General features: G+C 48.1%; 1 protein-coding gene across 1 annotated transcript in view; it reads right to left on the bottom strand.

Annotated features, from left to right (window-relative positions):
• Nucleotides 1-354: 354 nt before the first annotated feature.
• Nucleotides 355-25,389, bottom strand: part of LOC134339530 (tyrosine-protein kinase Mer-like) — a 78,365-nt gene continuing 53,330 nt past the window's right edge. The window contains exons 11-14 of the mRNA XM_063036129.1: nt 23,519-23,628; nt 18,688-18,847; nt 10,412-10,548; nt 355-1,321 (exon numbers count right to left, since the gene is read on the bottom strand). Of these exons, the coding sequence (XP_062892199.1) occupies nt 1,069-1,321; nt 10,412-10,548; nt 18,688-18,847; nt 23,519-23,628 (660 nt within the window). The 3' untranslated portion in view covers nt 355-1,068. The remainder of the gene's footprint in view (nt 1,322-10,411; nt 10,549-18,687; nt 18,848-23,518; nt 23,629-25,389) is intronic.

The following is a 25,389-nucleotide window of genomic DNA, read 5'->3' as shown; positions in this document are numbered from 1 at the left end:
GGAGAGGATAGAGAGCATCTTAACTGGTTGCATCATCACCGTCTGGAACGGAGGGGCCACCGCACGGGATCGGAAAGAGCCGCGGAAAGTCGCAGACCCGGCGAGCTCCGTCGTGGGCACCAGCCTTCCCACCATCGAAGACATCTTCAAAAGACGATGCCTCAGAAAGGCAGCGTCCATCATTAAGGGCCCCCATCACCCAGGACGTGCCCTCTTCCCATTGCTACCATCAGGAAGGAGGTACAGGAGCCTGAAGGCACACGCTCAACGATTCAGGAACAGCTTCTTCCCCTCTGCCATCAGATTTCTGTATTTACTCTAACTCACCACTTTTGCCCTCTTTTTTCACTAATTTATTTTTCTTTCACATAAGTTTCAAATCAATTCTTTATTGCACTGCACTGCCGCTGCAAAATAACACATTTCACGACATTTCTTCCAATGATAATAAACCCGATTCCCATTCTGTTTGCGCTGGGAAGAATCAGTGACCAGGTCTGGCGCATCCCTACTGCGTCAGCACCACCTGGTGGCACTCATGAGCTATTACAACGCCACGCATTAGCAACACACGAGGCAATTACGCGGTTGGAGCCACCATCGGACCCTGCTGGTTGTTTCTGGGCAACTCCAACACCTCAAGGAACTTGCTCCTGTGTTTTCTTTTTGTCAGCCCCTGAGCAACCAGGCCTGGGTTCTGAAAGCGAAAAGGAAAAAGAAAACTGCGGCGTCTCGAAAGCTGGATTAAAAGCAAAACAGGCACTTCAATTGAAATGTTAAGTTTCTCTTTCTGCGGATGCTTGCTGTAAGTTTAGAGAAGGCAATCCCATTGAGTCCCCTCTTCCAACTTTGCCCCCGTCTTCAGAGAGCACGCACGGAAGTGGCTGAAGGTTGCGGAAGGTATTTCGTCCTTTCGGCAGCGAACTCTTCGTGCTCCATCATCATCGTGAACCTCTTTGTCGAAAGCAGATAACGTTCAGGGAACAACGACGCCAGGAAAAGTTATGCCCCATTGCGCGCTCCGAAAGTTCAATCCACACCAATCCGGGTTGTGCCCCCACAATCCGCTCAAAACCTCCCTCCGCGGAGGTCCCTCTCCTTGTCATCGTCCGGCTCCACCGCGTAGGCGCTCTCCACCTCACCCGGCCGGCCAGCGCGCTTGTCCGCCGCCCCCTTGGCTCCAGTATTTATGTAGTGGGCCACGTCCTGGTCGTCCAGGGAGGGCAGGGCGGAGAGGAGCTCCCGGAGCCTTAGACTGAGCTCGCCGAAGGTCGGGCGCTGCTCTGGTTTCGGGAACCAGCAGATGAACATGAGGTGGTACCTGCAAAGAGAGGGCAAAGGTCAGAAGAGAGAGCCCTGACCCCAGAGACATCTGTTCAAAAATAATCATAGCATTAAGTACTTTATTGATCCTGCGTGGGGAATTATTTCGTTCCAGCAGCAACATTTAATAAATAATAATAATATTAACTAATAATAGTACTGAATAGTAATATACACAATAATAATTTACCAACATGCAATAAAACAGAGACTATTCTACTATGATAATACCTCACTCAACAATATTAAGGCTACCCACATTGAAGATTAAAGATTCAAAGTATATTTATTATCAACGTACGCATGCAGTATACAATTCTGGGATTTGTCTTCTCCAGATAGCCACAAAACAAAGAAACGACATGGAACCCATTCAAAGTTAAATGTCAAACCACACTGCTTCACTCCCCCCCCCAAAAAAAAATCAGGCAAACAAAATGAGCAAGAAACACAGAATATACAACACAAAATCGAAAGAGTCCAGGCATAATTCAATTCAGGTCAGTTCTAGTTCGATCTGGCACTGTGTCGCTCGTTATCTACAGGCCACCCCAATCAAAATCGCCCGAGATAACGACATAGAACATCAAAATTTACTGTGGAACAGTCAAACACAATGTTTAGTTCTGTTTAGAGATACAGCACGGTAAGCCCGCGCTGTCCGATGACACCCGTATGTCTTTGGACTCTGGGAGGAAACCGGAGCACCCGGAGGAAACCCACATGGGGGAAGAATGCCCAAGCTCCTTACAGACAGCAGCGGGAATTGATCCCGGGTTGCGGGCACTGTAGAGCATTAACGCTACGGTGCTGCCCACATAACAGAGCATGGGCACACTATTGCCCGGTTTAAAACTCAGAGTTATAATCAGTCTTCTGACGGATAAAGGGTTCCGTGACTCTTTCCCACCGGCTGACTAATTGTCGGCCGGTTTTTCATAACTAAATTCTGCCCACGTTAAGGTTTAACAGGTGACAAGCCAAATGGGTGAAGTTCCTCTCATATAGAGGCTCCCAACCTTTTTTTAAAGCCCTGGACACCTACCGTTAACCGAGGCATCTGTGGATGCAACTAATCAAAACCATACTAGCCACAGTTCCCAAGGTTCAGAGTTCAAAGAGACTTCAGAGTAGATATACCTTGAGATTGGTCTCCTTACAGGCAGACACGAAACGAGGAGCCCATTAAAATAAAAGAAGGCAGCAGCAAATAAAAGAAGGTTCTTTTGCCCGCTACTATCATTTGATTTGAGTTAATTAAGGTGTCCCCTTCTGATTCTTGTATAATTGGTTTTGGTTGGTGGATTGTTGTTTTCCTTTTACGGAAGCTTCTACGGCGTATAGCTCCGGGGTTGTGCTCCCAATGGGGTTTTTTTTCACGTTTTTTTTCAGTTAATAGGTTTTTTTTTTGTTTTAGTTAGTAGGTGTTCTTTTTTGTTCCCAAAAAAATAATAGTTCTAACATTTTGTTTTTTTTATTATTATTGGTACACTCTTATGGTATATATTGATATGTTGATTTAACTACTTTAATGTATGTTTTTGTTGATTTTCAATAATAATTAATAAAAAGATTTAAAAATGAAATGAAAATAAAAGGAGGCCGTCAAACACCCAGTGCGCAGAGAGAGTGAGAGGGACGAGAAAACAAATTGTGCAAACGATAAAATCAAGCGAACTGAAGTTCACAACACTGGAGCCAATTCAGAAGTCCACCAGTTGCAGGCTCCAACCTCAGTCCAGCACAGAGACGAGGAAACCCCGAACCGGCCCGTCTCTCGCCTCCGACTCCGGGACCGTTTCACCCTGGCCCGATGCTTAAATCATCCAAGCCTCAGGTTGGTCCTCACCCACGGGCTCGGGCTCTGCCACCTCAATACGGCCAGTACCTGACCTTTCGTAATTCCTATCAATAGGCACCCAGTGAGTTCCCGCTACCCAGGTCAGACCCTGGCCTCTGGTGCCAAACGCATGGGCCTCCCCGGTAGCCCGCCCGGTTTCTTCCCACATTCGCAAAGGTGAGTCGGAGGGCTCCGGTCCGTTTGTTTGTCACGCGCACGTCGAAACGTACGGTGAGATGCATGAACAGCCCAAGGCTGTGCTGGGGGCAGCCCACAATTGTCGCCACACATTCCAGCGCCCACGACGCTCGGCAGAACGCAGAACACAACAAGGATCAAAAGAAAAGAACTAACAAGCCCCATAACCCACACACACACATACTCCTCCACCCCAGGACAGCCTTCTGAATGTCCAGCCTCCAGTGGATAGCATCATTGACCTAGAGTGTGGAAAATGTTCGGAGGATTGGGGAACTGAAGAGTCACAGGACACGACAGCACAGAAACAGGCCCTTCAGCCCATCTAGTCCCTGCCAAATTATTATTCAGCCTACTCCCATCGACCTTCACCGGGACCGTAGCCCTCCATACCCCTACCGTCCCTGTACCTACCAAAACTTCTCTGAAATGTTGAAATCAAGCTCACCTGCACAACTTGTGCTGGCAGCTCGTTCCACACTCTCACCAACCGCTGAGTGAAGAAGTTTCCCCTCATGTTCTCCTTAAACCTCTCACCTTTCACCCTTAACCCGTGACCTCTGGTTGCCGCCCCAGCCACCTTCGGTGGAAAAAGCCTGCTCCTGTTTACCCCTCATAATTTTGTATGCCTCTGTTGAATCTCCCCTGATGCTCCTATTCTCATGGAAGAAAAGTCCTAACCAGTTCCAAACTTTCTTTATAACTCAGGTCTTCAAGACCCACCAATTTTCTCTGTACTCTTTCCATCTTATTGCCTTCTCTCCCTGTAGGTAGAGACGTACTGTACGTAGTCAATGAGCAGGGGAGAATCTGTTACAGAGAAGTAAGCTGGAATGAATGGGATTGTAAGGCCTAGATAGAGTGGACGTAGAGAGGATGTTTCCTATAGAGGGGGAGTCTAGGACCAGAGGGTACAACCTCAGAATAGAAGGATGTCCCTTTAGAACGGAGATGAGGAGGAATTTCTTTACCAGAGGGTGGTGAACCTGAGGAATCCGTTGCCACAGACGGCTGAGGAGGCCGAGTCATTGGGTATATTTCAAAGTGGAGGTTGATAGGTTCTTGATTCGTAAGGGTGTCAACGGTTACGGGGTTGGTGGGGGGGAAGGCAGAAGAATGGTGTTGAGAGGGAGAATTAATCAGCCATGATAGCATGCCAGAGCAGTATTGACGGGCCAAATTCTACTCCGATATCTTATTGTCCTACTTGAACCGTCCCTTGCATAGCATCTGTGCATTGTAATCGCTAATTATCGGCTTCAAAGCCAAGGGTTGAAGTAAAGGGCTCACGGACAGGAGGATTGATTTCCAGTGACTGAATCTTTTTTCCTTCCATATTCACTCTGAAGGCTGCCCCGGCTGCTGGGCTCCATGCCAGCTAATGAGATGAACTGATAACCCAGGCTTCGGGCCTACTCCAGGGGATCGGATCTGAGGCCTCCATTTTGGTTCGGGATGCTGCTATTCGTTTCAGTTGTTGCAAGATTTGTATTTTTCTTTTAAATTTCTCCTGCGAGTGCTGGTCTTTTATTTTTAATTGGAATGTGTTTCTTCTTTCATTGGGTTCTTTCGGGTCCCTTGCTTTGTGGCTACCTGTGAGCAAGCAAATCTCAAGGCTTATACATTCTTTGGTAATAAATGAATCTTGGAATCCCTTCCGGAATGCTCTTTAGGCGTTGCTGTCCTCTTGCTTATTACGTCTGGCTACGAACTGCCTGAACTGGCTGCCACAGATGGCTGTGGAGGCCAAGTCATTGGGTATTGTAGGAGCCATGCATCTATTTTCTGTCCATTGGAGCAGTATATCCACTTTCTGCCTGTACTTTGTGGTGTGTTTATTATGGTAATCTGACACGAGGGTTGGGGCGGGGTGGAAGATAATGCATATAGCTACATATTCTTGTTTTGTTCGCTGTTTAGTCCACAGGGGATGAATTTTCTTGTTGGCCTTTAATTGCAACATTATTAGACTGTGAAATACACTCATCAGTTATGCTAACTTCATTATTTCGCTAATTATTCAGCTAATTGGAACGCTTAGTTGTGCTGATTTGAACATGAAGATCGCTAATTTAGTTTCGTTTTTTTTTGATCGATACGAGATGGCCCGTGAAGAGCATTTGATGGCTCTGGGCCCGTATTCACGGGAATTCAGAAGAGTGAGGGGGTGACCTCATTGAAAATGGTGCAATGGCGAAAGGCCTTGATAGAGTGAATGTGGAGAGGATGTTTCCAATGATGGGGGAGTCAAGGACCTGATTAGAGGGACGTCCCTTTGGAGCAGAGAAGAGAAGGAGGAATTTCTTTAGCCAGAGAATGATGAATCTGTGGAATTTGTTGCCACAGGCAGCTGTGGAGGCCAAGTCTTTATGTATATTTAAAGCAGAGGTTGATAGATTCCTGATCGGTCGGGGCATGAGGGGATACGGGGAGAAGGCAGGAGATTGGGGCTGAGGGGAACATTGGATCAGCCCTGATGAAATCAATGGGCCGAATACTCCAAGGACAATCTCACCCCTTCCTTCCACGTGGTCCTCCATTTTTCTATCGTCCAGGAGCCTATCTTAAATGTCCCTGATGCATCTGCCTCTACCCCCACCCCAGCAGCAGAAGGATTGTGGCCATTCACCTTAACCCTGCATTGCCCCCTACCCCCCCACCAGTTTACAATCCTGCCATTAGAGTCAGGTCACAAACAAGAGGAATTCTGCCGACGCTGGAAATCCGAGAAACGCACACGAAACGCTGGAGGAACTCAGCAGGGCGGGCAGCGTCTGTGGAAAAGAGTAAACGGTCGACATTTCGGGTCGAGACCCTTCATCAGGACTGGAGGGAAAAAAAAAAGCTGAGGAGTAGATTTAAAAGGTGGGAGGGAGGGGAGAGTGAAACACAAGGTGATAGGTGAAACCGGGAGGGGGAGGGGATGAAGTCAAGAGCTGGGAAGTTGATTGGTGAAAGAGATACAGGGCTGAGAAGGGGTAGTCTGATAGGAGAGGACAGAAGGCCATGGAAGAAGGAAAAGGGGGGACGAGCACCAGAGGGGGGCGATGGGCAGGTAAGGAGATGAGGTGAGGGAGGGAAATGGGGTTGGGGAATGGTGAAGGAGAAAGCGTGCATTACTGGAAGTTAGAGAAGTCGATGTTCATGCCATCAGGTTGGAGGCTACCCAGACGGAATATAAGGTGTTGTTCCTCCAACCTGAGTGTGGCCTCATCATGACAGTGGAGGAGGCAACGGATGGACATATCGGAATGGGAATGGGAATGGGCGGGAGGAGAAGATGGCGGCGCGACGCAGCGCGCACAGCTCTCCAGTGAAGTGATATCGTATTTGTAAGTAGGATGCCGTGCACCATTCTGATTTGATGGAGACGGACGTGAGAAGCATGGAGGAACATCTGGAGTAACTTCTCAAATGTCCGGTTCGCTGCCGCTGCTACTGTGCGATCGAGAATCTCCGGAGGGGAAGGCCCCAAAATCCCCGGCTTTGCCTGCTGCTGGCGGCTGGGGTTGGGGTTGAAGCGTTTGGCAGAGATGGCGCTCAGTACTCGGTGTCGGAGGGCTGAACAGAGGCTCGAAGTTTTCGGACGGACTCAGAGTCGGACTGTGGTCGGGCATGGCAGGGAGAGTTTTCTTCCTTCTCCCATCTGCGTGAGATGTGGGACCTTCGAGAGACTTTGAACTTTTTTTTACCATGCCCATGGCCTGTTCTTCATCAAGTTATGGTATTGTTGCACTGTTGTAACTGTATGTTATAATTATGTGGTTTTTGTTAGTTTTTCAGTCTTGGTCTGTCCTGTGTTTCTGTGATATCACACCAGAGGAATATTATATCATTTCTAAATGACAATAAAAGAGGACTGCATGTCCTCATAATCTAATCTAACAAGTGGAATTAAAATGGGTGGCCACTGGGAGATCCTGCCTTTTTCTGGCGGATGGAGCATAGGTGCTACGACGGGTCTCACCGACATACAGGAGGCTACACCAGGGACACCAGACACAGTAGGTGACGCCAACAGACTCACAGGTGAAGTGTCGCCTCACCTGGAAGGACGGTTTGGGGCCCTGAATGGTAGCGAGGGAGGAGGTGTAGGGGGAGGTGTAGCACTTGTTCCGCTTGCAAGGGTAAGTGCCAGGGGGAGATCAGTGGGGAGGGACAAATGGATAAGGGAGTCACGTAGGGAGCGATCCCTGCGGAAAGCCGGGGAGGGTGTGGGAGGGAAAAACGTGCTTGGTGGTGAAATCCAATTGGTGGTGGCAGAAGTTTTGGAGAATTATGTGCTGGACACGGATGCTGGTTGGGTGGTAGGTGAGGACAAGAGGAACCCTATCTCTGGTAGGGAGGTGGGAGGATGGGATAAGAGCAGACGTGCGTGAAATGGAAGAGATTAAGTTGAGGGCAGCGTTGATGGTGGAGGAAGGGAAGGCCCTCTCTTTGAAAAAGGAGGACATCTCCTTCATTCTGGAATGAGAAGCCTCATCCTGAGAGCAGATGCGGCAGAGACGGAGGAATTGAGAGAAGGGGATGGTGTTTTTACAAGTAACAGGGTGGGGTGAGGTATAGTCCAGGTCGCTGTGGGAGTCGGTGGGTTTGTATTAGACACCGGTGGATAAGCTGTGTCTGGAGATAGAGACAGTAAGATTGAGAAAGGGGTGGAAGGTGCCGGAAATGGACCAGGTAAATTTAACGGCAGGGTGGAAGATGGAGGTAAAGTGGATGAAATTGACGAGCTCGGCATGGGTGCAGGAAGCAGCACCAAAGCAGTCGTCGATATAGCGTAGGGAAAGTATGGGACGGTCACCAGTGTAGGCTTGGAGCATAGACTGTTCCACGTAGCTGACAAACAGGCAGGCATAGCTGGGACCCATGGCTACACCCTTTGTTCGAAGGAAGAGGGGAGGAGTCAAAGGGGAAATTATTAAGAGTGAGGACATTCCAGAAGGCGAAGGAGAGTGGTGGTGGAGGGGAACTGGTTGGGTCTGGTGTCCAGAAAGAAACGGAGAGCTTTGAGGCCTTCCTGGTGGGGGACGGAGGTGTATAGGGACTGGACATCCATGGTGAAAATAAGATGATGGGCGTCAGGGAACTTGAAATCATTGAAAAGATCCAGAGCGTGTGAAGTGTCACAGATTTCGGTAGGAAGGGACTGAACTAGGTAGGGAATAAGAGTCAAGATGTGCAGATACAAGTTCAGTGGGGCAGGAACAAGCTGAAACAATGAGCCTACCTGGGCAAGCGGGTTTGCGGATCTTGGGTAGGAGGCAAAACGGGAGGTGCGGGGTGCAGGAGCTTGTTCCTGCCGCACTCTTAATAATTTCTCCTTTCACTCCTCCCCTCTTCCTTCGAACAAAGGATGTAGCCATGGGTCCCAGCTATGCCTGCCTGTTTGTCGGCTACGTGGAACAGTCTATGCTCCAAGCCTACACTGGTGACCGTCCCGCATTTTTCCTACGCTACATCGACGACTGCATTGGTGCTGCTTCCTGCACCCATGCCGAGCTCGTCAATTTCATCCACTTTACCTCCATCTTCCACCCTGCCGTTAAATTTACCTGGTCCATTTCTGGCACCTTCCACCCCTTTCTAGATCTTACTGTCTCTATCTCCAGAGACAGCTTATCCACCGGTGTCTAATACAAACCCACCGACTCCCACAGCGACCTGGACTATACCTCGCCCCACCCTGTTACTTGTAAAAACACCATCCCCTTCTCTCAATTCCTCCGTCTCTGCCGCATCTGCTCTCAGGATGAGGCTTCTCATTCCAGAATGAAGGAAATGTCCTCCTTTTTCAAAGAGAGGGTCTCCCCTTCCTCCACCATCAACGTTGCCCTCAACTTCATCTCTTCCATTTCACGCACGTCTGCCCTCACCCCACCCTCCCGCCACCCTACCAGAGATAGGGTTCCTCTTGTCCTCACCTACCACCCAACCAGCCTCTGTGTCCAGCACACAATTCTCCAAAACGTCCGCCATCTCCAACGGGATCCCACCATCAAACACACCCTTGCCACCCGCCCCCCCACTTTCTGCTTTCCACAGGGATCGCTCCCTACGCGGCTCCCTTGTCCATTTGTCCCTCCCCACTGATCTCCCTCCTGGCCCTTTTCCTTGCAAGCGGGACAAGTGTTACACCTGCCCCTACACCTCCTCCTCGCTACCATTCAGGGCCCCAAACCATCCTTCCAGGTGAGGCGACACTTCACCTGTGAGTCTGTTGGGGTCATTTACTGCGTCCGGTGCTCCCGATGCGGCCTCCTGTATATTGGCGAGACCCGATGTGGCTGGGAGACCGCTTCACCGAGCAGCTACGTTCCATCCACTAGAAAAAGCGGTATCTCTCTGCGGCCACTCATTTTAATTCCATTTCCCATTCCAATATGTCCATCCATGCCTCCTCTACTGTCGTGATGAGACCACACTTAAGTTGGAGGAACAGCATCTTATATTCCGTTTGAGTAGCCTCCAAGCTGATGGCATGAACATCGATTTCTCAAACTTCCAGTAATGCCCCATAACCCCTTCACCATTTCCCATCCCCTCCTCCCTCTCTCACCTCATCTCCTTGCCCGCCCATCGCCTCCCTCTGGTGCTCCTCCCCCCTTTTTCTTTCTTCCGTGGCTTCTGAATCTTTCACCAATCCACTTCCCAGCTCTTTACTTCATCCCTCCCCCTCCTGGTTTCACCTATAGCCTGGTGTTTCTCTCCCCCATCCCTCCACCTTTTAAATCTACTCCCCCGTTTTTTCTCTCCAGTCCTCAGCCCAAAATGATGACTGTTCACTCTTTTCCATAGATGCTGCCTGGCCTGCTGAGTTCCTCCAGCATTTTGTGTGCATTATTAGAATCAAGTTCTCCTCTACACAGTTAATAGCCTTTAAAATTCCGAACCTCTGTTAGTTCTCCCCAAGGTCCTTTGCCTGGGCTGAACACACTTAGCTCTGACCGCCCCTGCCTCCACGGTCTCCTGGGTTTTACTTGGGCTTTGTCCCGTTTCCCAGCGCAGAGAATCGCGTTCGTACAGGGAAGGGGAGGTGGCGGCACTTACAGTCTGTCGAGACAATCCGGCGGCTGTTTCAGCCGGTGCCCTGCCCGTAGGAAGTCATACATCTCGTGGTTCTGTACGCCAGGGTACGGTGTCATCCCCTGGGTGGCAATCTCCCACATCGTCACTCCAAAAGCCCACTGTGAACGGGGAGAGATGCGGATTAAACGGGAGGTCCCGTTATTCCATCATGGCTGGTTTATTTCCCCTTTTTATCCCATTCTCCAGCCTTCTTCCCGTCACCCCTACTAACCAAGAACCTGTCAACTTTCACTTTAAATATACCAAATGACCCGGCCTCCACAGCCGCCTGTGGCAACGAATTCCACAGATTCACCACCCTCTGGCTGAAGTGATTCTCCCTCATTGAAAGGGATGCCCTCTGGTCCTGGACTCCCAACTATAGGAAGCATCCTCTCCACGTCCACTCTATCTAAGCCTTTCAACATTCCATAGATTTCAACAGGTCCATTTACTGTCAGAGAAATGTCTACGATATACATCCTGAAATTCTTTTTCTTCGCAAACATCCACAAAAACAGAGTGCCCCAAAGAATGAATGACAGTTAAATGTTAGAACCCCAAAGTCCCCCCCCAGCTCCCCCTCCCACGCACAAGCAGCAGCAAAGCAACGACCCCCCCAGCAAAAAAGCATCAGCACCACCCCCACCCCGACCCACCGAGCACTCAGTCGTGCAGCAAAGCATCAATAAAGACACAGGCTTGCAGTACCCCAAAGACTACTCATTCACCCGGTAATCAACATACCACAGGCTCTCTCTCTCCCCCAATAAGGGAACAAAGAGGTGTCCCCGTTTCACAGCGAGAGAGGAGACATAAGAAAACAATGCTCCGATTTATGGTGTTTAAAGTCTGTTGCCTCATTTTTTCTGAGCTCTGAGCCCAAAAAACTCGGGTTTCAATCAGATCGTCCCTCATTCGTCTAAACTCCGGCAGGTACAGGTCCAGAACCAGAAAAAATGCCCCTTGAGGCTTTGAGGTACATGTGATAAGTAAACTAGAATCTTGAACGCTATGGGGAGCGCAGAGGAATTGGCCGAGGGTGGGGTAGCCATTATCACAAGGAATGGCTCTAGTTCCGTCTCCAGTTTCATCCATTCGAAACCGTAGTGTCAAATGAGAAACAGCAACGGCGCTTTCAAAGATCAAAAGGTCGAAAGTAAATTAATTACCAAAGTACGTACATGTCACCGTAGATTCATTTTCTTACAGGCCTTTGCAGTAGATACAAAGAAAGACAATAGAATCAAAGACAGGCAAGTAACCGACATGCAGAAGACAAACTGCACAAATGCAGATCGATAGGTTAGATTGACTTTTGGTTGGATGGTTGGATGGTTGGATAGATGGTTCATTGGTGGTTGGTTGGTTGGTTGGTTGGATGGATGGTTGGATGGTTGGCATCCATCCATCTGTCTTGAAGCATGATGGGTGATGATCATCATCACAAGCCTGGGTGGAAGGTGTGGAGATCCTGAGATGCCCAGTCATCAAGATCCCCGTCTCAGCCTCACCGGTGTAGTCCAAAGGAAAGCTTATGAAGCGATACGTCTGTCACCAGCTCGGCTGCAGGAGCTGCCGGAAGGATGTTCAGTGACGTCCGGCCGCCTCAGGGGCTCCACTCCGGATTTGCTGTCTGGGTTTTACTCCCGTAGCCTTCGTCTCTCCCAAGGCTGCCCGCAAGGCAGTGGGGCTATTTACGTGTCGCTGGGGGTCTGGTTCACGAGCACCAGGGCGTGTCCACACACCGGTGAACCTGCGTGCTACGTTGTGCAGGGGCCGGACCTCCTCCCCGTCCTCTGTAGTTCAGCCCGAGTCGGAGAGGAGTTCAGTTTCCGTGTGTCGCCGGCGAGGAGGCACGACGTGAGGCTTGCTGTAGGAGAGACTGTGTACTGGCAGGGAGAGACTGACACATTCAGCTCTCCTGTTCGCGAGACTGCTCGCCAGCGGTGGGAGCTGGGAGTGAGAGCGACAGGCACGACCCACAACACGACCACACTAGACATGTCACAACAACCATTTTGACACCCATAGATAGATTAGATAGATAGATAGACAGCTAGGTAGATAGATTGATAGATATTAAGAACGTGAGTTGTAGGGTCCTTGAACGTGGGTCCATAGGTTGCAGAATCAGTTCAGAGTTGAGGTGAGTGAAGTTATCCGCGCTGGTTCAGGAGCCTGATGGTTGAGGGGTAATAACTGTTTCTGAACCTGGTGGTGTGGGATCGAAGACTCCTGTACCTCAGCAAGGGAAAAGCATGGCCTGGTTGGTGGGGGTCTTTAATGATGCATTCTTCCTACTTTTTTTTAGTAGCAGAGCTCCGGGGGAGGGCTTTTCCCGTGATGGACTGAGTTGCACCACGGTTTTGTGGGCTTTGGAGATTCCGGCCATTTAATGTGACCACGGCTGACCCGCCCCAGGTCCCGGTTCCCCTTCTGCGTCACTTCCGCATGCCTGGCCTTTCAATAGCGTTCCCGTGTCTGTCGGTCCCCGAGCGAGGAAGGCCAAGAGGCCTTTGGCCTTCCCGAGCCGCAGGTGTCAGGGCAACCGTTGGGGAGGTTGGCGCGAGCTCGCAAGGTGGGGCGCCATGGTAGCGCAATGCCGACACAGCAGCAGCAACCCCGGGGGGGGGGGTTCAATCCCCAGCACTGCCTGTGAAGAGTTCGCATTTCCTTCCTGCGACGGTGGGGGTTTCTTCCGGGTGTTTCCAACCGTATTCCAGCTTCTTATGGGTTTGGTATAATTGGGCAGTGAGGGCCCGCTGGGCCAGAAATTACCGTCCTGCATCCCTTAATAAAAATAATTTCAGGCTAATTGGCGGAAAGCATGGGGGAAACATCAGAGGCAAGTTCTTTACTCAGAAGGGTCTCGGCCCGAAAGGTCGACTGTACTTTTTTTCCCATGGACGCTGCCTGGCCTGCTGAGTTCCTCCTGCATTTTGTGTGAGTGTGTTGCTTTGCATTTCCAGCGTCTGCAGATTTTCTCTTGTTTGTGATTTGAACGCCCGGGGTGGTGGTAGAGGCAAACATATTAGGGGCATTTGTACAACTCTCAGGGGGGACACATGGATGATAGAAAAATGGAGGGCAACAGTTGGGGGGGGGGTTTGGGGGAGAAGAGTTCGATTGATCTCAGAGCAGGTAGAAAGGTCAGCAGAACTCTGTGGGCCGAAGGGCCTGTGCTGTATGATCTAAGGGGTCGGGACTCTGGTTGGTCGGTGGCTCCATTCATTCACTCACCAACGCCTACCGTGCTTCACGTTGAAAAACCTAGCTGCCTTTTCCCTACCTCTGCAGACATAAATACACAGGAAAATGGGAGCAGGAGTGAGCCTCTTGGCCTCTCAGGGCTGTCCTGCCATTAAGTAGGGTTCCTCCACCCTGGGCCAATCCCTCTCCCATTGACCCTCAAGATACAAGATTTAAATTTACCGTATATACCACATGTACCCTGAGATGTTGTTAACAACCACCACACAGTCCAGCACCTACATAGGCCATAAGATACAGGAGCAGAATTAGGCCATTTGGCCCATCGAGTCTGCTCCCTTAGAATCTTATACGCTTCAGTATGGTTGCCCCCTCAACCTGCTGAAGTCCGAAGAAAGCAAATTTAATCCTTTTAACCCTCAAGGCACACACTCAGCGATTCAGGAACAGCTTCTTCCCCTCTGCCGTCCAATTTCTGAATGGACACTGAACCCATGAACACTACCTCACTACATTATTATTTCTATTTTTGCTCTACTTATTTATTAGAATCAGATTTATTACCACCAGCACGTGTCATGAAATTTGTTACTTTAGCAACAGCAGTTCATTGCAATATATAATATAGAAGAAAAAAAATAAGTAGATCAACTACAGTATACATATATTGAATAGATTAAAAATCATGCGAAAAAACAGAAATAATATATAATTTAAAAAGTGAGCTAGTATCCAAGTCCATTTAGAAATCGGATGGCAGAGGGGAAGAATCTGTTCCTGAATCGCTGAGTGTGTGCCTTCAGGCTTCTGTACCTCCTCCCTGATGGTAACAGTGAGAAAAGGGCATGTCCTGGGTGCTGGAGGTCCTTAATACTGGTCGCTGCCTTTCTGAGACACCGCTCCCTGAAGATGTCCTGGGTACTTTGTAGGCTAGTGCCCAAGATGGAGCTGACTAGATTTACAACCTTCTGCAGCTTCTTTCGGTCCTGTGCAGTAGCCCCTCCATACCAGACAGTGATGCAGCCTGTCAGAATGCTCTCCATGGTACAACAATAGAAGTTTTCGAGTGTATTTGTTGACATGCCAAATCTTTTCAAACTCCTAATGAAGTATAGTCACTGTCTTGCCTTCTTTATAACTGCATCGATATGTTGGAACCAGGTTAGGTCCTCAGAGATCTTGACACCCAGGAACTATTTAAGATATTTACTGTAATTCACAGTTTTTTTCCTCACTGTTATTATGTACTGCATTATACTGCTACCACAAAGTTAACAAATTCCACGTCATTTGTCGGAGGTATTAAACCTGATTCCGATTTAATCATACATGACAGGACTACCATGTCATCCTGGGAGTTAGCCTAGCCCCAGTCTTCTAGACCGACTCCAATGCTAACCAACTCTTCAGCAGATCAGATTTGACCTACTTATGCCTGCCAGAGGCGAGCTGGTCCCATTGTAGTGAATTCCTGCCACAGCTTTACCAAAGCAACGCACAAAACGCTGGAGGAACTCAACCGGTCAGGCAGCATCTGTGGAGCCGAGATCCCGCATCAGAACTGGAAAGGAGGGGGCAAGAGGCCAGAATAAGGTGGGGAGGGGAGGGAAGGGAGGACAAGGTGACAGGTAAATCCAGGTGAAGAACAAGGAGGGCGGATGAAGCAAGAGGCTGGGTGGTGATTGGCCGAAATGCTGAAGGGCTGAAGAAGGAGGAATCTGATTGGAGAGGAGAGTGGCAGAAAAGGAAGGAGGAAGGGCAGCAGAGGGAGGTGATGGGCAGCTGAGGGGGTAAGAGGGAGAAATTACCGGAACCTATCAAAATTAATGCTCATGCCGTGAGGAAGTTGCTTCAATGCTAAGCAGTGTTTACATAGAAACATAGAAAATAGGTGCAGGAGTAGGCCATTCGGCTCTTCGAGCCTGCACCGCCATTCAGTATGATCATGGCTGATCATCCAACTCAGAACCCCGCACCAGCCTTCCCTCCATACCCCCGACCCCTGTAGCCACAAGGGCCATATCTAACTCCCTCTTAAATATAGCCAATGAACTGGCCTCAACTGTTTCCTGTGGCAGAGAATTCCAGAGAATTCCACAGATTCACCATTCTCTGTGTGAAGAAGTTTTTCCTAATCTCGGTCCTAAAAGGCTTCCCCTTTATCCTCAAACTGTGACCCCTCGTTCTGGACTTCCCCAACATCGGGAACAATCTTCCTGCATTTAGCCTGTCCAATCCCTTTAGGATTTTATACGTTTCAATCAGATCCCCCCTCAATCTTCTAAATTCCAACGATGTCTTTCCTCAGATTAGGGGACCAAAACTGCACACAATACTCCAGGTGTGGTCTCACCAAGGCCTTGTACAACTGCAGCAGTACCTCCCTGCTCCTGTACTCGAATCCTCTCGCTATAAATGCCAGCATACCATTCGCCCTTTTCACCGCCTGCTGTACCTGCATGCCCACTTTCAATGACTGGTGTATAATGACACCCAGCTCTCGTTGCACCTCCCCTTTTCCTAATCGGCCACCATTCAGATAATAACCTGTTTTTCTATTTTTGCCACCAAAGTGGATAACTTCACATTTATCCACATTAAATTGCATCTGCCATGAATTTGCCCACTCACCCAACCTATCCAAGTCACCCTGCATCCTCTTAGCATCCTCCTCACAGCTAACACTGCCACCCAGCTTCGTGTCAAGCGCAAACTTGGAGATGCTGCATTTAATTCCCTCATCCAAGTCATTAATATATATTGTAAACAACTGGGGTCCCAGCACTGAGCCTTGCGGTACCCCACTAGTCACCGCCTGCCATTCTGAAAAGGTCCCGTTTATTCCCACTCTTTGCTTCCTCTCTGCTAACCAATTCTCTATCCACATCAATACCTTACCCCCAATACCGTGTGCTTTAAGTTTGCACACTAATCTCCTGTGTGGGACCTTGTCAAAAGCCTTTTGAAAATCCAAATATATCACATCCACTGGTTCTCCCCTATCCACTCTACTAGTTACATCCTCAAAAAATTCTATGAGATTCGTCAGACATGATTTTCCTTTCACAAATCCATGCTGACTTTGTCCGATGATTTCACCGCTTTCCAAATGTGCTGTTATCACATCCTTGATAACTGACTCCAGCAGTTTCCCCACCACCAACGTTAGGCTAACCGCTCTATAATTCCCCGGTTTCTCTCTCCCTCCTTTTTTAAAAAGTGGGGTTACATTAGCCACCCTCCAATCCTCAGGAACTAGTCCAGAATCTAACGAGTTTTGAAAAATTATCACTAATGCATCCACTATTTCTTGGGCTACTTCCTTAAGCACTCTGGGATGCAGACCATGTGGCCCTGGGGATTTATCTGCCTTTAATCCCTTCAATTTACCCAACACCACTTCCCTACTAACATGTATTTCGCTCAGTTCCTCCATCTCACTGGAACCTCTGTCCCCTACTATTTCTGGAAGATTATTTATGTCCTCCTTAGTGAAGACAGAACCAAAGTAATTATTCAATTGGTCTGCCATGTCCTTGCTCCCCATAATCAATTCACCTGTTTCTGTCTGTAGGGGACCTACATTTGTCTTTACCAGTCTTTTCCTTTTTACATATCTATAAAAGCTTTTACAGTCAGTTTTTATGTTCCCTGCCAGTTTTCTCTCATAATCTTCTTTCCCCTTCCTAATTAAGCCCTTTGTCCTCCTCTGCTGAACTCTGAATTTCTCCCAGTCCTCAGGTGAGCCACTTTTTCTGGCTAATTTGTATGCTTTTTCTTTGGAATTGATACTATCCCTAATTTCTCTTGTCAGCCACGGGTGCACTACCTTCCTTGATTTATTCTTTTGCCAAACTGGGATGAACAATTGTTGTAGTTCATCCATGCAATCCTTAAATGCTTGCCATTGCATATCCACCATCAATCCTTTAAGTGTCATTTGCCAGTCTATCTTAGCTAATTCACATCTCATACCTTCAAAGTTACCCCTCTTTAAGTTCAGAACCTTTGTTTCTGAATTAACTATGTCACTCTCCATCTTAATGAAGAATTCCACCATATTATGGTCACTCTTACCCAAGGGGCCTCTCACGACAAGATTGCTAATTAACCCTTCCTCATTGCTCAAAACCCAGTCTAGAATAGCCTGCTCTCTAGTTGGTTCCTCGACATGTTGGTTCAAAAAACCATCCCGCATACATTCCAAGAAATCCTCTTCCTCAGCACCTTTACCAATTTGGTTCACCCGATCTACATGCAGATTGAAGTCACCCATTATAACTGCTGTTCCTTTATTGCACACATTTCTAATTTCCTGTTTAATACCATCTTCGACCTCACTACTACTGTTAGGTGGCCTGTACACAACTCCCACCAGCGTTTTCTGCCCCTTAGTGTTATGCAGCTCTACCCATATCGATTCCACATCTTCCCGGCTTGTGTCCTTCCTTTCTATTGCGTTAATCTCATCTTTAACCAGCAACGCCACCCCACCTCCTTTTCTTTCATGTCTATCCCTCCTGAATATTGAATATCCCTGAACGTTGAGCTCCCATCCTTGGTCACCCTGGAGCCATGTCTCTGTGATCCCAACTATATCATAATCATTAATAACAATCTGCACTTTCAATTCATCCACCTTGTTACAAATGCTCCTTGCATTGACACACAAAGCCTTCAGGCTTTTACAACTCTCTTAGCCCTTATACAATTATGTTGAAAAGTGGCCCTTTTTGATGCTTGCCCTGGATTTGTCGGCCTGCCACTTTTACTTTTCTCCTTAGTACTTTTTGCTTCTACTCTCACTTTACACCCCTCTGTCTCTCTGCACTGGTTCCCATCCCCCTGTTGTGAACTAACCTCCTCTCGCCTAGCCTCTTTAATTTGATTCCCACCCCCCAACCATTCTAGTTTAAAGTCACCTCAGTAGCCCTCGCTAATCTCCCTGCCAGGATATTTAATTTCACAGCGGGAAATAAAGAGAAAGCTAATTCCCGCCCAAGCCCCCACCCTGACCCAGAGAAGTGTGTTAAAGTCCGGCTCACCACATCGCTCTTCGTGGTGAAGATCATCTCTGCCATGCTCTCCATCGCCATCCACTTCACCGGCATCTTCGAAATCGCCGTCTGGCGGTAGTAGTTGCTGGCGTAGATCTTCTTGGACAAGCCGAAATCCGCCACGCAGACCCGCATGCTACCGCACAGCCTGCAGGGGGTGGGGGGGGGGCAAAGCACAGTGGGATGGATATTAGAGTGAGGGGTCTATTCGTGCACTCAGGTAGAAAGCTGTCGTCCGATTCTGTCTATAGAGCATGGATAGTTATCACTTTGGGTGTGATAGATAAATACAGACTTTTATTATTATTAATTATTATTATTTTTTGGTATTTGCACAGTTTTTCTCCTTTGCACACCAGTTGCTTGTCAGTCCAAAGACAATTTTTCATTGATTCTATTGTATTTCTTTGTTCTACCGTGAATGCCCACAAGAAAATGAATCTCAGTGTTCATATCTGGTGATGCACAGTATTGTGCAAAAGTCTTAAGCACATCAGATATACAGCTGGGGTGCCTAAGACTTTTGCACAGTAACCTTATGTATTGCACTGTACTGCTGCAAAACAAAAATCAAATTTCATGGCCTCTAGATAGATATTTTATTGCTCAAAAGGAAATGACAGTGCCACAGTAGCGTTACAAGTGCACAGGTCTACAAATATTAGAAGAGAAGTAAGAAAGAATAAAACATAAGTTACCTCAAACAGTCTAACGGGGGGGGGGGGGTGATCACTTCCCCAGCAGTAGGTTGACTCATTATAGAGCCTAATGGCCGAGGGTAAGAATGACCTCATATCGCGCTCTTTGGAACAGCACAGTTGTCTCAGTCAGTTACTAAAAGTGCCCCTCTGTTCAGCCAAGATGACATGCAGAGGGTGAGAAACATTGTCCAGAATTGCCAGGATTTTCCGTAGGGTCCTTAGTTCTACCGCAGCCTGCAGTGTATCCAGTTTGACTCCTATAACAGAGCCAGCCTTTCTAATCAGTTTATTGAGCTTGTTGGCATCACCCGTGTTGATGCCATTGCCCCAGCACACCACCGCATAGAAGATTGTACAGGCCAAAGGATCAAAAATATCACTTCTAATTTTTTCTAAATTTAAACTTAATATAGTTTGAGAAAACCATTGGAATGTAGTTGGAGGATTGATTTCCTTCCAATTCAATAAAATAGATCTTCTGGCCATTAAAGTAACAAATGCTATCATCCGACAGGCTGAAGAAGATAAAGATCTATGTTCTACCATTGGCAATCCAAAAATTGCCGTAATAGGATGGAGTTGTAAATCAAAACACAGAACTGTTGAGATAATATCAGAAATATCTTTCCAATTTTTTTCCAGAAGAGGACAGGACCAAAACATATGAGTTAAAGAATTCGGTTAAATTTGAAGAAACTTGGAAACCTTTTAAGCAACATTTTTGTATGATATAATTTGACCTTTCCGAATCTTCCTTATTAACTTAAAATATACGAATAGAGGAGCAGAGTTGACGACATTACTGAACGTGTTGGATTTAAGATATTGGTCTAGCCCTGTTTTGTTCCGTTTGATTTTTTTGTGTTAGTATTTAGCTCTTTTTTTTTCTTTTTTTTTGGGGGGGGGTTTCTTTGTGCATTTTTTTTTCTTTTTATTTATTTTTCTTCTTTATGATTAATTTCATTATGAGTTTGGAAGTCTGTTATACCTATGTTATTTGAAATCTTTTTTGTATATGTTTATTAATTATAAGATTACTCCAATCTCTTTGTATCAACATTGTTATTTTGTTTATGATTTTGAAAATTAATTAAAAAGCTTTAAAAAGAAAGAGATTGTACTGGTAGCAACAGACTGGCAGAACATGTGAAGGAGAGGCCTGCATACTCCAAAGGGCCTCAGCCTCCTCAGGAAGTAGAGGCGACTATTCTATACAGCAAATTTCATGATGTATGTGAGTGACGATAAGCCTGATTCTGATATGGGTCTCTATTGTGGACTGAGAGCAGGAAGGGGGCAGGGAGAGGGGAATCGTTATCTAAGTGTAGGAGCAACACCCCAAAATGCTGGAGGAGCTCAGCAGGCCAGGCAGCACCTATGGAGAGCAAACAGTCGACGCCTTGGGCCGAGGTCCTTCATCAGAACTGAGAAGGGAGGGGGGAGAAGTCAGAGTAAGAAGTTGGGGGCGCAGAGCAAGAAGATGTACAAGGTGGCAGGTGATGGGTGGAACTGGAAGAGGGGAGTGGTGAAGTAAGGAGCTGGGAACTCGATTGGTGAAAGGGAGAAAGGGCTGGAGAAGGGGGAATCTGATAGGAGAGGACAGAAGACCATGGAAGAAGGGGAAGGGGGAGGAGCATCAGAGGGAGGTGAGGAGATAAGGTGAGAGAGGGAAGAATGGAGAAAGGTGAAGTTGAGGTGGGGGGGGGCAATTATCGGAAGTTTGAGAGATTGATTCATGCCATCAGGTTGGAGGCTACTCAGACAGAATATAAGGTGTTGCTCCTCCAACCTGAGTGTGGCCTCATCGCAGCAGTAGAGGAGGCCGTGGACTGACATGTTGGAATGGGAATGAGAAGTGGAGTTGAAAATGGGCGTCTGCCAGGAAATCTCGCTTTCACCTCATTTCATCTGAGTAGCCTCCAACCTAACGGCACGAACATCAAATGCTCTAATTTCCAGTAATATCTCCCCCTCCCCTTCCCTCCTTTTCCATTCCCGTCTTAGCCCTTTCTCTTCTCGTCATCTGCCCATCATCTCCCTCTGGTTCCCCTCTTCCCTCCCTTTCTCCTGTGGTCCACTCTCCTCTCCAATCAAATTTCTTCTTCTTCCTCAGCTCTTTACCTCTTCCGCCTATCACCTCCCAGCTTCTTACTTCATCCGCCCCTCCGCCCCACCATCCGGCCACCTTCCCCCGCACCTGGTCTCACCTATCACCTGTCAGTTTGTACTCCCACCCCTTCCCTCGCCCCCCCTCAGCTTCTTATTCTGGCTCCTTCCCCCTCATTTCCAGTCCTGAAGAAGGGTCTCGGCCCGAAACGTCGACTGTTTATTCCCCTCCAGAGATGCCGCCTGGCCTGCTGAGCATTTTGTGCGAGCTGCTCCGAATTTCTAGCACCTGCAGAACCCCTTGTGTTTCTGATCTGATCTTTTATCTTCCTCAGTTTTTTGACCACATTTTGGATTTACCGTAAACCAAATGGGTGTTACGTAGCACACCCCCCCCCAACTCTGAACAGCAGCTGACGGCCACATTCAGCATTGTTTAACGTCATTTCCAGTACGTTACAAGTGTAAAGGAGAACGAAATAATTGTACTCCAGATCCGATGCAGAACAAAAAAAACCACATTAATAAAAACCCTCCATAGCGCAGCTTTCTGGTGAAATGATATCGTATCTGTTAAATAGGGGCCGTGGACAATTCTGATTTGATGGAGACAGATGTGAAAGCACAGAGGAACATCTGGAGAATTTCTGAAACGCCGGTTCACTGCCGCTGTTACTGGGCAATCGAGAATCTTCCGGAGGGAAGGCCCCAAAATCCCAGGCTTTGCCTGCTGCTGGCGGCTGGGGCTGGGGTCAAAGCGCTCAGCAGAGATGGTGCTCTGTGTTGGAGGGCTGGTCGGAGGCTCGAAGTTTTTGGACGACTCAGAGTCGGACTGTGGTCGGGCATGGCAGGGAGAGTTTTCTTCCTTCTCCCGTCTGCGTGAGATGTGGGACTTTCGAGAGACTTTGAACTTTTTTACTGTGCTCATGGCCTGTTCTTCATCAAGTTATGGTATTGTTGCACTGTTGTAACGATACGTTATAATTATGTGGTTTTTGTCAGTTTTTCAGTCTTGGTCTGTCCTGCGTTTCTGTGATATACACCGGAGGAATATTGTATCATTTCTTAATGCATGCATTACTAAATGACAATAAAAGAGGACTGTGTGTCTTCATAATCTAATCTAATCTAAATATAAATACATGCGATAGCTTGTATACACATCGATTGATTGTATGTCCATAAAGTGATGCTAGGCACAGGAGTGTCTAGATAAAGTGACTCTGAGAGGAAATGATAAAGTAGTGGAGGTGTGTGGTGGGTTAGTGGGTGGAGGTGTTGATCAGCCTTACTGCTTGGGGAAAGGAACTGTTTTTGAGTCTGGTGGTCCTGGTGTGTGGGTGGTGGGGTGGAGATATGTCCCTACCACCCTACCAGAGGAGGTGTGAGGCACTGCCTACCCCTCGCTAGCCTGCAGGTCACCTTTGGGCAAGGTGTAGCACCTGCTTAGCCCCCCCACCCCCCGATCAGGGAGCAGGTGGTGGAGGGTCGTACGAGCAGCCGGTGCAGTTCACAATCCTGGTTACGCGACCACTGTCACCAGCGGACGATCTCTGCTGATAATGGCTGGGGGGGGGGGTCACCCGTCTCGTAAAGACAGTGCCCAGAAGAAGGCGATGGCAAGCCACTTCGGTAGAAAAATTTGCCGAAACGGCCATGGTTTTGAAGAGAGCATGATCACCTGTGCCACAGGGTGTGAAATACAATGAGCAAATGGTCCTGCTATGCAGCCTCCCCCCCCCCCAATGGGAGTGGGACAAATAGCCCTCTGTGTCCTTGATGGTGGGGAGGGGAGGCTGGTGTCGGTGGTGCGCTGGGCAGTTGTAGAGGCTTCCTGCCTGGCGCAGTGCAGTGCCCGTACCCTGCCATGATGCAGCTTGCTAGGATGCTCTCTACTGTAGAACGACCCGAGCATAGATGTGCAAAGTCCGGCTCGCCCCAGCAAGCTCTGAACAACATCCGATGGTCACTCTCCTCAACGCCCCCCTCCCTCCCACCCACTCTCCACTCACATGCAGTTCCGAGCTGCCAGGTCCCTGTGCAGGAAGCCTCGATTACTCAGATACTCCATCCCAGCGGCTATGTCCACCATGAACTTCAACAGAATCTGCACTGGCAAATGCTAGGAAGAGGGGGTGGGAAGAGGTAGAACCTGAACGTGAGTATATCCCTTCCAGTTACTGGTCACCCAACACATTGTTCAATGCCAGTTAATCACTAATACAAGAGGTGCTGCGGATGCCGGTCGGTTAATCGGGCAACGTAAATTATCCTGCGGTTAGGATCGGGTTAAATTGGGGGGGATTGCTGGGCAGTGCGGTTGAAAGGAAGCGTCTATTCCACACTGTATCTAGACAGATAGACAGATAGATAAGACAGTCAGATAGACAGACAGTTATAGATAGATAGAAGATAGAGAGATAGACAGATTGATAGCTAGATAGATAAAGTGGTCAGATAGACAGCCAGACACAGACAGAGAGATATAGATAGACAGAATGATAGAAGATAGAGAGACAGATAGATAGCCAGATAGATAAAGTGGTCGGGTAGATAGACAGACACAGGCAGAGAGAGATATAGATAGATGTGGCACGTGGCCAAGTGGTTAAGGCGTTGGATTAGTGATCTGAAGGTCGCGAGTTTGAGCCTCAGCCAAGGCAGTGTGTTGTGTCCTTGAGCAAGGCACTTAACCACACAGTGCTCCTGCACGTTTATAGCCCAGCGGCGGCGGCTGGTGAAAGACAAGACAGGATAGACAGGTAGACAGATAGCTAGATAGATAAAATGGTCAGAGAGACAGAGAGATACAGACAGGCAGATATAGATAGATATAGATGAGATAGCTATGGAGTGAATAGATAGATAAGATAGAGAGATACAGATAGAATGAAAGATAGTTAAGATAGATAGTTAGATCAATAGCTATAGATAGATAGACAGAGATAAATAGACAGACAGACGGATGGACAGATGGGTAGACAGATAGAGTAGATAGATAGATAGATAAATAGACAGATGAATGAATGAATAAATAAAAACACACACAAAATGCTGGAGGAACTCAGCAGGTCATGCAGCATCTGTGGGGAGGAATAAAGAGTCGGTATTTTGAGCCTTCATCAGGACTGGAAGAAAAGTGGAGGGGTTTACAGAAGCCAGAATAGGAAGGTGGAGTGAGGAGGAGGGGAGGAGTACAAGATTTCAGCCGGTAGGTGAGACCAGGTGAGGGGAGGGGGACGAAGAGGAAAGAAGCTGGGAGCTGATTGGTGGATGAAGAAGGAGGGATCTGATAGGAGAGGAGAGTGGGCCAGGAGGAGAAAGGGAAGGGGGGGGCTGCAGAGGTAAGTGATGGGCTGGCAAGGAGAAGGGGGTAAGAGGGGAGTCCGAATGGCAAGAGGAAAAGGTGGGGGGCAAATATAGAAGAAGTTTATTGTCACTGAGTCTGGAGAATTCCACACTGGTGCATTGTAAGAATGACGGGCACGGTCGGGAATTTAGAGGGATGAGAGGGGATCTGATTGAAACATAAAAGATTATTAAGGGATTGGACAGGCTAGAGACAGGAAACATGTTCCCGATGTTGGGGGAGTCCAGAACCAGAGGCCACAGTTTAAGAATAAGGGGTAGACCATTTAGAACGGAGTTGAGGAAAAACTTTTCCACACAGAGGGTTGTGGTTCTGTGGAATGCTCTGCCTCAGAAGGCAGTGGAGGCCAATTCTCTGGATTCTTTCAAGAAAGAATTAGATAGAGCTCTTCAAGATAGCGGAGTGAAGGCAGGAAAAGGGTACTGATTGTGGATGATCAGCCATGATCACAGTGAATGGTGGTGCTGGCTCAAAGGGCTGAATGGCCTACTCCTGCACCTATTGTCTATTGCC

The sequence above is a fragment of the Mobula hypostoma genome, chromosome 30 (genome assembly GCF_963921235.1).
Source record: "Mobula hypostoma chromosome 30, sMobHyp1.1, whole genome shotgun sequence".
In the NCBI taxonomy this organism is placed as follows: Eukaryota; Metazoa; Chordata; class Chondrichthyes; order Myliobatiformes; family Myliobatidae; genus Mobula; species Mobula hypostoma.
This window is presented reverse-complemented; position numbering and strand designations above follow the sequence as displayed.